The sequence below is a fragment of the Hylobates moloch genome, unplaced genomic scaffold (genome assembly GCF_009828535.3).
Source record: "Hylobates moloch isolate HMO894 unplaced genomic scaffold, HMol_V3 SCAFFOLD_4, whole genome shotgun sequence".
Classification (NCBI taxonomy): Eukaryota; Metazoa; Chordata; class Mammalia; order Primates; family Hylobatidae; genus Hylobates; species Hylobates moloch.
This window is the reverse complement of record NW_026652279.1, coordinates 50,622,068-50,637,827: the sequence shown is the minus strand read 5'-3', so window position 1 is coordinate 50,637,827 and position 15,760 is coordinate 50,622,068. Positions and strand designations below refer to the sequence as shown.

Sequence of the window (15,760 nt, the reverse complement as noted above, 5' to 3'; positions counted from 1 at the left end):
CTCTTCTACTACTAGTACTACACTAGTCTAAGCCATAAGCCACTCTTACTTCACTATTACAATAACCATTTAATCTCCCTACTTTGCCTGTGTCCCCCCTCAGTTTGTCAGCAAATGAGCAGCTAGGGTAGTTCTTTTAAAGGACATGTCAGCTCATGTCACTCTTCTCCTCAGAAACTTCCATGGGCTTCCCATTTTACCCACAATGAAAACTAAATCCTTACAATGACTTACAAGGCTCTGTACATGCCCTCCTTCCAGATGATCTCTCTAATTTCATTTCTTACATGTTTTGCTCGTTGGCTGAGTCACTAGTGGACTCCTTGCTGTTCTTCAAACATAGCAGGCACATTGCTACCTCAGAGGCTTTTGCATTTGCTGTTTTCAATGCCTGGAATGCTTTTACCAGGTATCATCAGAGTTCTTTACCTCACTTCTTAAGGCCTTCACCTTCACCTTTTTCAGTGAGGTCTTCCTTTATGATTATATTTGAAATAAAATACCCTCCCTTCTCACCCCTTTACTACTATTGGTCCCCTTCTTTTTCTCTTTAGCACATATTGCCATGTAACCCCATATATTGCCATGTAAATATGTAAAATATTTACATATTTTATTGTTTTTATATGCTTGTCTGTTTTTACCCTCAGAACATAAGTCTAAACATAAAGCCTGCTTTAATTATTGCTATATTTCCATTATCTACAATGATGTTTAGCATATGATAAGCGTTCAGTACAGTTTTGTTGCATGAATGAATGAATTTGAGAATGAAACAATCAGGAATCAATTTACAAATCCAGAATCTGCTTTTATGCAACTTAACTCTTTAAAAAGGGAAATCAAATTTTGAGTAAATATGAACAAAATCACAGTTTCAAAGAAGTGGCGTTATATGAGATAAGGTTTTTTTTTTTTTTTTTTTTGGAGACAGAGCCTTGCTCTGTCGCCCAGGCTGGAGTACAGTGGCGCTATCTTGGCTCACTGCAACCTCTGCCTCCCAGATTCAAGCAGTTCTCCTGCCTCAGCCTCCCAAGTAGCTGAGACTACAGGCACACGCTGCCATGCTCGGCTAATTTTTTGTATTTTAGAAGAGACAGGGTTTCACTTGTTGCCCAGGCTGGTCTTGAACTCCTGAGCTCAGACAATCCACCAGCCTCAGGCTCCCAGTGTGCTAGGATTACAGGTGTGAGCCACCATGCCCAGCAGAGAATTTTTTTTTTTTTTTTTTTTTTTGAGACAGAGTCTTGCTGTGTCACCCAGGCTTGAGTGCAGTGGAGCGATCTCGGCTCACTGCAGGCTCCGCCTCCTGGGTTCATGCCACTCTCCTGCCTCAGCCTCCCAAGTAGCTGGGGCTATAGGCGGCCACCACCACGCCCGGCTAATTTTTTGCATTTTTAGTAGAGATGTGGTTTCACCATATTAGCCAGGATGGTCTCAATCTCCTGACCTCATGATCCACCCGCCTCGGCCTCCCAAAGTGCTGGGATTACAGGCATGAGCCACCACACCCGGCCGAGAATGTTTTTTTTTTTTTTTTTTTTTTTTTTTTTTTTTGGTAATCAGTAGTTAGACTTTACTTTTCTATCCAGAGTCTGTAATACAGCATACTATCCTGAGATTAGTTAACTCATTTAACAACTGCTTGGAGTATGTCAGGTATCCTAGGTATAATGCTTCCTTTCCAGAATGACTAGTAAAACCTAGTAGGCTTTTACAAGAGTGAGAAGCCATAATTCACAAAATAAATGACCAGTTAATCTTTTTCATTGTTACATGTACCCATTTTCCTCTAGAAAAAAATGTTACCTCAGTATTAAAATAGATATTTAAAAATTCGAGAAATTATTTTTAATATATGAAAAATAAATGCATCTTAGGACTAGAGATGAAAAGTTCTGCTTAGAACAGAATAAGCAACTCTGAGGGAAATTGTTCTTAATTTTGTTACACATTTTCCCACATTGATAAATGTAAGATTTTGGATAACAGGTTTTTGATTTAGGACTGCAATATTCAACCTCAGTTATTAAATTGTACTCTATTATATAATAGTAATACTCTCAAGAGGTATAGTAGCTCTTTGACTAGTACTTACTGACTACTGGAAATTGTGTTTTTCTGGTTTGCTTTTGATGTATACTTTTCCCTTAACTAATACCTGTTTCTTATCTTTAAATTTAGAAAAGCAAATTTTGATATGTTGAATAAGTTCCCCTATGTCTAAAACTCTTATTGCTGTGTAAAACTTGAATTTCAGGTCATATTGATTTTAGGATCCAAGTGTAGTATCAAACAAGAATTTGGTTACTTAGCAATCCTGAAACATTAAAATGCATTATTTCATATATTTAAACAACCCATGTGAAGTCTAAAAGAAAAATAAGCCAATTAATTTTTATGACACTAAAAATATACCTTAGAAGACTAAAATATGCCTTTTACGGGGCATTACATGACTGTTTTACGGTTTGGCAGAACTCATTAAAGGAAACTTAAAGTTCTTCATTTGAGTGAGAAGAACTGTAAAAGTCATTATATCCATTATATACTCATTTATCACACAGTCAGCAAAGAGTATGAAAAATAATATCTAACTGAAAAATGAGGAATACTTTTGGGAAGGATTTAAAATCATGATATGGTGATTAAAAATAGTCCTGCCTTATAATAATTGTGACTGTCACCGTAAATTAGAAAACAAAAAATATTTTGCATGCATTGTCATATTTCCATTGCTTAAAATGCAAAATAATGAAGTATTAAATGGCCTCTCTTTCATGGGATGATATTACTAGTGAGGCTCAGTTATTTTTAACACTGATTAAGGAGTGGGATGGTGGGTTGAAACATTTCTAGAACCATCAACAAAAATAAGATTTTAATGTAATCCTTTTGGTTAGATTTTTCTCAAAGCCGTATTTTGTTAAATCTGAGTGAAATGGACAATAGATGACCATTTGTGTTCATATAAAGAAATTTGCAAGTAGAAGTAGTAAATGTCAGGGTTTCATTATTTAGGATACTTGGTAAAAATCTGTCTTATTTGGTGAGAGCTCAAATATAGTCACTGTTCTGAAAAAAACTAGCATATAAAGAACGATGAAAAACTTTAAAACTCTACTGGCTCAAAAGTATTTAAATTATAAATAATTAGATGATTTTTACTTTAAATATGCTGATGCCAGTTTATTATAATATTTTTTCTTTGCGAATCACTATAAGGATGACATTCAATACATTAAAGTTGACTTTCCCGGTACTTCTGCTTCCTCAGAAAATACATGAATTGTCTTATTTAATTTTTAATCTATATTTTTAATGTTCTAATGCTGTGAAGTTGAATTATGTGAGACTTTACTACTTTTATACTAGACATGATCCTTCAATTCTACACTTGTTTTCTTGGGGTTGAATTAGTTCCATTAGTGAATGTTCTCATAAATTAAAACTTCTTTGATTCACTTAAATGTACTCTGATAACTAATATTCATCTCAAAGTACTTGACAGGGTTACCTGTTATAAATTTAAACTCATAGAAAATTAGTTACATTGTACTTACTAAATTTTATACTGTACTTGCTAAATTTTTACCACATTCTATACATACGGCATTCCGTGATGAAACCTGTTCAGTAAGTATTTTTCTTTAGCTTGTAATATTAGAATAACTTACCCCATGTAGATTTAGTATTTTTCTAACAATCATTTTTTAAAGCTCTATAAGTACCACTCATTTAAAAATTAATTATTGGAGATTACCATTTGGGTCATTTATTTCTTTCACTGTGAAGGCAACAATATTTTTAAACTTATCCTTTCTTCAAACTCTACAGTTTTGTATTACATGACCTATAAATACTACTTAATTGATAATTAACCAGTCTTTAATGTTTGCTATTTATGTTTAGTTGCTTTTTAATATTACTGGCTATTTACTCTGTTATCTAATGTCAATACAGAGGTTCATTTGCATCTAATATTTAAGTATTATTAGAATGTTCTCTCTAAAATATTAGCTGTTCTTTTTGAGACTCCATTCTAAAGTAGTGACATTAAATTTTTCAGATATAGTTGAAGTTCTTAAATTTCTGAATGTTTAGATAACTTGCCCGTAGGGTGTTAGACATGGTGATGACATTTTTATTACTTTATAACATATTTTTACTTCGTCTATTAGTTTCCTTTGGTAATAGCCTGTCAGGCTAACATAAGTTTAAACATATGCTTTTTTATTTTTTTAAATTACTAAATAATAGCATTTACTATATATCTCCTCCCCACCCAAAATTTTGAGCTTTTTTATTTAAAGAAAATATTTTTGAGAGAATTATTAAACCAACAGCTTATACTATGCCCACTTAACAAGAGTCTATAGTTTTTCATTCTTTTAAAGATATGCTCAGCTCTTATAAAAATAAACCATATTATTAATGGGTAAAATGGATATTAAGGAAAACTTTAATTTTTTTATTCTTTTTATTTTCTTGAGCTACTGGCTAAAAATGTACATTTGAATTACTTGATTTACTTTTTTGTTATAGTAATTATTAAGCTTGCTATGTAATAGGACACTTAAGTAATACACTTCATTAAAAAAATAAAGACCTCTTTTCTGGAGTACAATATCACTCATAAACTTGGAATGGAAGAATTACAACATAGGTTTACACCATAGGTTTTATTCCTTTCTCTTTATTGGTAACTGACTAAATGTCAGTGTTGTTTTCTTTTTAAATAGATAAGTACCACTACATTCTAATCTTAATCAAATTAAGAATGAAAAACTATTGTTACTATGAATATATATTCATTAACTGTGCTGTCTTGTCAACTTGCTGCTGAATCAGCCTGCATTGACATTCTTTGCCTTTCTGTGTCTTCTCTATCTTTACTGTTTCCATTAGATCCTCCTACTACTACCACCCTTCAGCCTACAATTCAGTGGCATCCCTCAACTGCTGACATCGAGGATCTAGCAACAGAACCTAAAAAATTGCCCTTCCCATTGTCAACTTTGGCAACAATTAAGGATGACACAATTGCCACGATCATTGCTAGTGTAGTGGGTGGGGCTCTCTTCATAGTACTTGTAAGTGTTTTGGCTGGAATATTCTGCTATAGGAGAAGACGGACGTTTCGTGGAGACTACTTTGCCAAGAACTACATTCCACCATCAGATATGCAAAAAGAATCACAAATAGATGTTCTTCAACAAGATGAGCTTGATTCTTACCCAGACAGTGTAAAAAAAGAAAACAAAAATCCAGTGAACAATCTAATACGTAAAGACTATTTAGAAGAGCCTGAAAAAACTCAGTGGAACAATGTAGAAAATCTCAATAGGTTTGAAAGACCAATGGATTATTATGAAGATCTAAAAATGGGAATGAAGTTCGTCAGTGATGAACATTATGATGAAAACGAAGATGACTTAGTTTCACATGTAGATGGTTCCGTAATTTCCAGGAGGGAGTGGTATGTTTAGCAACCACTGAATGTGAATTAACTATGTACAATGTTCATTCACACTAGTTGATCATTTTCAGATTGTTCATACTTTTTCTTGAGGAAGAATAAGCTTTTTCAAGTTGATTTTCAAGCTTACTTTTTATATTCTAATCTGACAAATGAAAATGTAAAATCTGAGTTCAGTGTATCTAAGCTGCTTTACAATTTTTTTTCAATGCTGTACTACTGTCTCAAGATTTAAATTTTAATGCAGAGTACTTTATTGGTGTGAGGCACACAGGTAAGAAGAAATGTCAACATTAAATGTACGACTTATTTGGTACAAAAATTTTAAAAAAGGGAACTACCTTGACATTGTGTATTAAATGTTTACCTAAGACTATAATCTCAAGTATGATGTTTGTTTAACATATACCTCTCAAAATTTATCACCACTCAATGACACTGCATCAAAATTGACTATAAAACTAATTCAAGAAATATTTATATATATTTTTTAATATACAAAAAAATATTTAGCCTGATGGAATGGCTTTCCTTTTCAAACATTATTTTCTAAGTTTCTATACAAATGAAATCTTTACCTCTGCATATTAATGAGCCTTGCCATAATTACTGTAGAGTGGCTTTTCAAAGATATTTTGTTGCACTAAAACTGTGGTAGTAAACTCAGTGAACATCATGTGTGGAAGAGCATAATTAGCTGGTCAATATTTTTGTCCAAAATACCTACAAGAGTAATAAAATACATACCTTTCAAACATGATAATTATTAGTTTTTTTTTCCTTTCCGGAACATGGATTTTGGTACATTAGCAGTAGCCTTATTTTAATGCTTTATGTCCTAAACATACTAATAGAAATGAAAAGACACAGAGAGAGCATTTCAGAATACTGAAGTACCAGTTTTAGAAATGAGACATTTCAGCCAACAATATAGAAAGAATTTTCTGGACCATCTTGTTTTAGTTATTTAATGTTGATGTTGTTCAAACGGGTAAAAATGTACAGAAAGAAAATTTTAGAGTAAACTTGGAAACATTGGATATAACTAGAAAAATCTAGATTATAGAATTAGTCTGTAACACTTGCTAATGGATATTGGCATTCATCTCCTTTTTCCTCCTAAGTGTATGTATGTATTTTAAGATTTCTGTTTTTACAATTAAAACTGGAAACATGAGGTTTTTTTTGTTTTTGTTTTTTACATAATTACATATATTCCTTCTGAATCATTTGTCTTTTGAGAAACAAATGTTACCTAAACTTCAAATGTGCTTTTCGTTTGTGAGGTAATTAAATTGCTTCTACAGTGGAGGCTTACAAAATTATTATGACAACTATTTTGAAGCCGAAAGGATAGTTTTTCTATTGCTAAGTCATTTGAAAAAGTGACTATTTTGCCAGTGAAATGAAGTGGAAGTTAGTAGGAGAATCATAAATTAAATGTATTACTTTGTTAATAAAAAGGTAAAGTAGTAGGTACTTTTTAAACCCTCCCAACCAGCCCTTTCTCAATATTCATCAAATCTAAAACATTTAGGGGGCAAAATTCTAACATGTTCATGGTATCTTGCAAATAGTGAAAGCTTTATTCTGAAGGATTATAAACTAGTTTTCTTCATTTTAACTAGCACTATTTTGTGGAAATTAGAAACCTCTTTTATTTCTCTTCCCAAAATTAATACTTATTATAAGACTGTAGTATCAGGTTAAGGATACAGTTAAATAAAGTTCACTTGTATCTTCTTACAAATGTCTGGGTTTTAATATGGTTAATCACTTATATACAAATACTACAACTTTTTAGTGCAAGTTTTTGGAAGAAAACTTTTTGATAAAACACTGTGATTGATGTGACTTCATTTTTAATTTAAATGATGAGGTGGCCAGAAGAAAGATGGGTCTAAAATTTCTCCCCATGAAAAATGTAAAACTATGGCTTTTTTTTTAAATCAAAATTTCATCCTTTAAAATAATGGTTTGAAATACTGTATGGATCTGAACAGAATAATCACATTTAGGATTCTATAGAAATCTCAACTGAGTATAATCTGAAGGAAATTAGCAATGTATTTTAAGAAATATATTTCAAAAATATAAATACTGATTATGAACTTCCTTTTACATTGTGGTTATGTGAGCAGTTGGGTTTTTTTGTTTGTTTCTTTTGTGTTTGTTTGGTGGGAGAGGGTGACCTGGAAAGCCACAAGTGAGTATTTGACATATTCTGTATCCTTAATCCAATCATTTGGCAAACTAAAAGGTTTCTGTGTTGTAAGAATCTGATACTAGTGCTTAAGACTTTGGGAAGCATTGCACTGTTGTTTATTAGAACTTTATGTATATTTACTGTACATAGAGACTTACTTGAAAACATGAATAGTCATTAAATAAACATATTGTTAAATTAGTTTTTGAATACCAGTGATATTCATAGCTATTTGACAGGTATATATGAAAATTCTACTATCATGAAAAAAAACAAAGAATATTTGTACTATTTTTGGCCGTATTTATATTTATTTCTTTCATATGGTTTGAACTGTTGTAGCATTTTTGTAAATTCACTTGAGAGTTTTCTTTCATACTGGTTAAAATATTTCAATAATATAATGAAGATGAATGCAACTCATTTTTCTGCCATTTTTTATTAAAATACATCGAAACTAAAGTCGGCTAGGGGTTAATTTTAAAAGTGATATTTGAGAAGTGCTTTAGAGTTGAAAGATTTAGTATTTTACCATGTGCCTAGTAGGGTTCTATTTGCTAACTCTAATATTGAGGAAACTATTAAGGTTTTTCAGTAGGAAGTGTTGCTTCTAATAGCCATATGCAGGAAAGTCTTATAAGATAACCCACGGCTAAATATTTTGCATTAAGGAGCTGTAGGAGTACAGTGTATAAGCACAGAAATTGAGAGAAATATAGTCATTTTATATGTGAAAACATCTGATTTGTTTGTTTTTGATAAATACTGCTAAAACACAGTATATGAACAAGTAAGAAGTTTATGTATGAAAGTAATCAATGTAAAATATAAGAAAGGAATAAATGGTACCCATTTTGAATTTTTAATTCTAATAGGGGAGTAGGTTGTAGATTGAATTGTCTTTCCTGTTTACTTGTTAATTAGAAAATGCATCCTTCATAAACAGCTCCTTTCTCAAATTTTTCGTATATTGGGTTTGGGTTTTAGTTTGTACCAGCGCTAGGTTTTAGTTTTGTTGTGTTTGGTGTTTTTTTTTTTTTTTTTTTTTTTTCTTTTTTAACCAACCTGTGTATTAGGTGTTAGCCCCAATAGCCATGCGTGAAATCTTTAAATAAAAGTTTAAAAAGTTCTTTAGAGGCATATTTCTGTAATAAGTTCATTGCTCTGTGTTGCCTTCTTTGTCTTCATATTTACTAAAGTGTGTGTGTATCCTAGTTTATTTTAATTATCAGAATGTAATTAATGATTTGTGGGAATCAGAAACCTGTTTTCTCTTCCTAAAACAAGACTGTAATATCAGATTGAGGATAGTTGGCATGTTGGCTACTATAAAATTTTTTCCTTTTTTTTTATAGTGGTTGGGTTTTTTTCTTCCACTTTTAAGTTCAGGGGTGCATGTACAGGTTTGTTACACAGGTAATGTGCCATGGTGGTTTACTACACAAACCCATCACCTAGGTATTAAGCCCAGCATGCATTAACTATAATATTTGATTTTTAATTAACCATTTAATTCCCAATCATGAATTAACATTCTCCATAGTTATAAATTATCTTATCTCTGTAGCCCTAGCTGTTAAAACCCATTTTAGATGTTTTTGCTATTACTTTGGCATCAGCCAAATTTTATATATTGGCTTTCAATTTGGAATTAACACATTTCATAAGGTATTTCTTAAGTTGACGTTTAGTGTTTTTTACTTACTACTTTTTGTGAGCTACTTTGATTAGAAATGCCATTGCTTTGAATTGTTTATAATCACCTTGTGATGCATCACTTTGTTTCTTATTTCTGGCTTTTTAAATTGTATTTTTTAAACTATTTTTGACCAGGGTTTTTCTTTGATAATACACAGTTAGACTGGGTTGTTTTGTTCCCTTCTTGGTATCTCAATAATAAAAATTCATGCATGAAACAGTCTTTGAGGGGTTTGCACAGTAAACCAACTTTCATCTGTTTTTTAAAATGCTTTCTGTTTATATATTTCTGGGTTTTTTTTCTGTTATAGTCCAGTCATCTGCTTTTTTGTAAAGTACATATATACTTTGACTTGACGCTTTGACTTGAGTAGTGTTAGGTTTTTATCAAGAGCTTGAAACCAAAATTGTTTACAAAAATTTTGCCTTGTATTCCCTTAAGTATCATTTATTTTCTGGAACCTTCGTGACAGTTATGTTTATTTCAATTTAGAAGGATAAAACGTGATTCAGTTTTGGGATATATCTTGTTTCATTTGCCTTTTAATAGCTGCTGTTTTTTCTGGCTGGTTGCTAATGAAGCTGATTGAAAGTGACCTTTTAGAGCAATAACTTTAAAATGTAATCTTCAAAACATGAGAATAGTTTTAGAGCCTCATTTCCTTATGTGCATAATATTGCTACATAGACATGATATGCAAGTTGTACAGTCTCAATTATGAGAAATATCCCAGGGAAAACCTAATTGTAAAGTGACAGTTCTATCTAAAAGCCAAAGGTAGGATCTAGGTGACTTGGCCTTTCTTAAAAAAACAACAACAACAACAACAAACTTCTTATTATGGAAAATTATACAAAAATAGGACAGAATAATGAAATGGACCTCCATGTACTAGCTTCATTTATCATCAATTCCTGGTCAGTCTTACTCCATTTAGACCCCTACCTACATAATCCCTCTTGATATTACTTCATCTGTAAATAAATCAGTATATAGCTCTGAAAAATAAAGACCATTTAAAAAAGTAACCACAGTATCATTATTACACCAAAATTAATAATAATTCCCTAACATTCTGTCAAGTGAGCATTCAAATTTCTAATCATATGTATTTTGCAGTTTTAATCAGGTTTTCCATATATGATCCATTCATGTGATTGCTAGAAATAGCTTTTACTCTGTTTACCCCCCACCCCATTTTCCTTTGTAATTTATTTGTTAAAGAAACTGCTTCATTTGTTCTAAATTTTTCCAGTTTAAATTCTGCCATTTGCATCCCACATACATCCCTCTGTATTTTCTGTAAATTGGTAGTGAGATCTAGAGCCTTGGTTAGATTGAGGTTTAATTTGAGGGCAAGATTACATCATATATAAGTGGTGCTATGTGTTTCCATCAGAAAGCACATAATGCCTACTTTTTTGTGTGTGATATTAGCTGCCATTTGGTGCTCGATGCCTAGATCTATTAGCCCTGTTCTTTTACCATATCATATACCTAGAGGTCTGAATAATTGTCATGCTGCTTCCTATCAACTTTATCTATCAATAACCTCACATCTTCTTCTGGTTTTTCTCTTCTCCAGATCAGTGAAAACTCCTTTAGGTGTACCTCCCAGTTCAAAATTAAGTCTGTACTCCCATTATACATGTGCTACTACAGCAGTTGGCTACATGCATTACAAAATATTCAAAAATGGAAATTTTAGCTATCTGATCATATATTTAACATGTTAATTTTTTCTCATTAAAACTAAGACTTGGGGAAACAATACGATTGCATTTCATTTTAAAAGTTAACTTTTTTATTACTAAAACATTTTTGGTAAAACTACATGATTGAATGTTCTTCATGCATTTTTTATTTTCAATTTTATACTTTTTGATTCAGTGATTGAAAGGTCTGATATCATGGTCAGGGCATGTTGATACTTGGTTTTTAGATGTGATAACTAAAATGCCACCTCTCAAAAACAAAAATTCAAATGGAAGAAGTAGATTGTTTGGATGTTAACAGTTTTCATCCCAACCACTATTTTTAGAGTTTATATTCTAGATATTTGGTTGTTCAATGTCTTGCTAATCAATAACTTCTCCTTCACATTAGCTACTGTTTCAGCACCTTATAGGTTTAGTGTGAGGTTTATTGTTAATGAGTAAATGTAAATATATTTTAACTGGTCTGCTGATGCATTTGATCTTTTTTTTGGTTGACTTGTTATATCTGGTTAGATTGCCATGCAAATTTTACTTCATACTGTAGCTGATAAAATTTGTGTATTAAGAGTAAGATATTTGTATTGCCAGTTATTAGTACCGGTATTATTAGTGTTATGTGGGTTTTTTTTGCCAATTATTTGCAGGAATGATACTACGAATAAACGCTTACTAGTATATAACATGTGGATTAGCACTGATACCTCCACAGAGTCCATGTGTCTTAGCTATTTACCTGTCACATGCGACACTCATACAATTCTTCCTTTACATTTTGACTACTGGTTAAATCTAGATAAGTTATTAGTTCACTCAGCTGAGCTCTCATAAATCGTGTCACAAGATGTGAAGGAACAACCAAGTGAAGGGCTCTCTACTTAATTTTCATCTGGAACTATCCCATTTCACTCTCCCCATAGATACAGTGGGTGCTCTGTGTGGCAGGAAAACACCTGATACTTGGACAAGGGGAGCAACCAGTGCCAATCCATGTATTATATACTAGTAAGCAGTTATTTCCATGAAATGTCTTTTTTAAAGATAAGTGGTAATATTTCTATACTTCCTGGATGACATATATTTCATGGATTCTTTGACTCTACTTTGGGGGATTTTGCTCTTTATTACCACGTAAAATTTATCCCTGCATTCCTGGCACTTAGCACAAGGCCTGACACATACTAGGTGCTTGGGGTAATTCTTTGAATGAGAGGTTGAGGAGACTGACCTGATCCAAATGGAGCACTTTAATAAAAAAGTAGTGAGACATAAATGTTCGGATGGATATAAAAGCTAATAAGTCATATTGAGAAAATAAACCTTAAAGGGGCTATTACAAATGAAGAATGGGATTATTTATGGGGAAAAATTGGTAATACAATAATACATAGTATGGGAGCAAATCAAAGGTGGGAAGATAACTTTGTAGGGGGCCAACACATAAACCTGTGATGTCATCACTAAGTTTGTCAAAGGTCCTGAAGAGAAAAAATAGGGCATGTCTCAGTTTTAGATGTGAATTAGGTGTACACATATGTTTCAATAGCTTTACTTTAAAAATTATTTGTTTTTGAATGATAAAAATACTTCAATTTATTATTTATAATATTTTTGCACTTTTTTTCCAAAAAGTAATGAAAGTCATTTCTTATATCCATATTTTTTTTTTTTTATTGGTTGGTAACTAGTGGATTTTTAGACATCTTCCCCAGAAGACATGTGCATGCTATCTTTTAATTAGGTGTGGCAGTATACTCTTGTTGTGTTGGAGAATGCTCTTTTTCTATTTTTGGAGGTAAGTTTCCAGTGAATATGCGTTACCATTACTACTGTGATAACAGCAAGCTGGTCTTTTTTTAGAAATGCATGCACCAGTCTTTTAGTGGTAAATATTTTATAAGTTTTGTCTTGTTTTCTGCCTCTTGTAAGCATATATTGCTCTTAGAACATCTCCTTAGGTCGATGGTAATGTTTCATGTCATTCATTCAGTAAACTACCTTAGTGTTTAAAAATGCCATGTTTATACATTTGGTCACTTAATTTTTTTCCTCTGTAGTGGCTTTATTGGGATATAGAGTCTATGTAGTATGTATGTGTTTATTTGGGTTGGGAAAGGGGAAACAGGTTGAGGCTAAATTCTCAATTTTCGTCAGAATACTTGTTTATTTGGGCTGGGATATGTGCGAAACGGTGTTGGGGCTAAATTACCAATTTTCATCAAAATGCTTGACTTGAATGCAAAAGATTCGAGCTCCTCCTTTGCTTTCATACTGGTTTTCATCAACTGTTAATACCCTTAAATTGTTAACACCTTAAGTACTTACCTCTTTTTTTCTCAATTAGAATCAGAAAAGAAAACATGAAATATATCCCACATGCATATTTAGCATAATCAATTGACCTACATAAAGTAGGTCATCTAGTGGGGAAATAGATTCATACCTAGTTTTTCCTCCATTTGCTCATTTCAGCAGCTACCAGCCTATTCTAATACTACAAAGAGGTATGGGAGAAAGAGGATACATATGATAAAGAATGAATGGAACCAGGTGAAATGAAGATGTCCAAATTAAGATAGAAGGAAGTGTTGTGATATACATATAGTCAACTCTCATAGAATCCTAGAGCTAGAAATTATAAGACTAGTGTGACAAAATTGGATAGATTGTAATTAAAATGTTTAAGAAATAATATATATTTAGATAAGCATTACTTCCAGATACCAAAATAGTATCTATTTAAAGTTGGAAATTAAGAGATTAAAAGTCTACATTATGTGGTTTTATTACAGAGCACTACCAAACCTCAGATTATTGTTGAAGTTAAAGGCTTTCTTAGAGGAGATGTATAGTTTGATAAAAAATTTATAATGATCTCTAGATTGAGAATCTTAATTTAGCCCCACTCAAAGAGTAACATGAACTTTCAAAAGTAATTTTGAAAAAAAACCCTTACAGTATTAACATTGTCATCAAAATAAGAAGAAAAATTTAAATTCTGTACAGTTGGGCAAACATGAAAGGTCATCTTCAGCAAAAGAAAAATTTCCAAGAGAGGAAGACCTTTAGAATAATTGGTGTGTAGTAAATAACGTACTTGACAATTAGTATTTTTTATTTGTGCCACTGACTAGAGATGCATGACCTTGGTCAAATTGCATAAACTTAATAGTTTCAACTGGCCTATTATTAAGGATTGAGTAGGACCATCTACTTTATGGCTGTGTTCAGTGGTCAAAGCTATAATCTGTATGGTGGGGAAAATGATAGTACAGATTATCCATAAGTCATCCCAAATCTATCTCACATTTACAAGTGCAGAATGATATTTGGCTGTACTGGGTTTCAAATTTTTTTTTCATCTAGTACATATTCAAATGGAGATAGATTAGAAAATTGAGCAACAATAGATAAACCAGGCTGGTATTAGCAAATGAAGGTCACCATGAATGACTGAGCTATAATGTTTCGGAATCTTCATTGGAAACGTTATTGAAATGAGTGACTTGCACTTACTGGTTGTAAGATTTTTATTTCAAAATGAGCTAAACAAAATGAGCTATTAATAAACTCAGGATTGTTAGTATTCTAAAGACATTTTTATAATTTGAAAGAAAGTAAAACATTCTTTTTGGCAATCTAAACTACCATGTTACCCACATTTAAATAAAAACAGAATTGCAAAATACTTATAAATATGTATTTATATGGGAATACTATCATGGTAAGTAGGTGAAACATATTTCAAAACCAATAGTGCTAATTCTGTAACTTTGCCGTGTCTGGGTCCCAACAATTATTGCAGTTATTTGAGAGTATATGTGAAGATTATGTCAATTTAAGTAAAACTGAGACCTCTTCATTAGTCTGCATTACATATGTTAACAAAAACATTCTCTTCCAACAAGGGGTAATAGTGGAGGCTTCTACCCTGCTCCAACCTAACTTTATTTCTCTCTGTGTTCTCTACTATTCATTGATTGAATGGTCTTGGCAGATTATTTAACTTCAGAACTGCAATATCTTTATCTATAGAATGTTATCTCAGTATCTTTTTTTATTGGTAAGAAAGACAAAAACAAAATCAGATGTGTGAAGGAACTTTGTAATTCACAAATTCCACAAAATTTAGTTACTGGATTTAATATAGCTGAAATTGTCAAAGTAATACTTACACGTAAAGATTGTTTTGTTACATTCCTTAATACTTAACATTTGAAAATATGTAGTACTTGTAATAGTTTTAGTACATTCCCTTATTTGGGAGTTCATAAAATTGTGATTGAATTTTTTGGAAAAATGTGAAATGCTAACAGCCAAATATGTTTTTTAAATCCTTTCTTAAAAAATTGTGGTGCAGTGTGGGAAAGAGAAGTTGGTATTCAGAAATGACATATGTCTATGGCCAGGAGATAGGAAGAATTTCTATTTAAATGTTGTAGTAGAGAAGCTATTTTTAGTGCACTTTGTATTAAATGTGCATGAATTAAGGGAAATTTTGTGCAAGTCTTGTTTTAATATTAATATTTAAAAATATTTTTCAAATTTTACAGTGTCCAATGTCAATGTTTTTTTGATCTGGGATATTTTCTGTTTTTCGCCTGAAGTTTTTCAATTTTGTTAATAGATTTTTTTATTTTAATAGAATAAAAGTGCTAAAT

At 31.8% G+C, this 15,760-nt stretch overlaps 1 protein-coding gene across 9 annotated transcripts in view; it reads left to right on the top strand.

The window, feature by feature from the left end:
* Nucleotides 1-15,760, top strand: part of NECTIN3 (nectin cell adhesion molecule 3) — a 130,309-nt gene that overhangs the window by 58,210 nt on the left and 56,339 nt on the right. For 4 of the 9 annotated variants that reach the window (XM_058437531.1, XM_032150213.2, XM_058437528.1 and 1 more), the window contains exon 6: nucleotides 4,909-6,656. The exons of 4 other annotated variants lie outside the window; for them this stretch is intronic. In XM_058437531.1, the coding sequence (XP_058293514.1) occupies nucleotides 4,909-5,489 (581 nt within the window). In that variant the 3' untranslated portion in view covers nucleotides 5,490-6,656. Of the gene's footprint in view, nucleotides 1-4,908; nucleotides 6,657-15,760 lie in introns of those variants that run through there. One more of the 9 variants, XR_009213135.1, reaches the window with a different exon arrangement.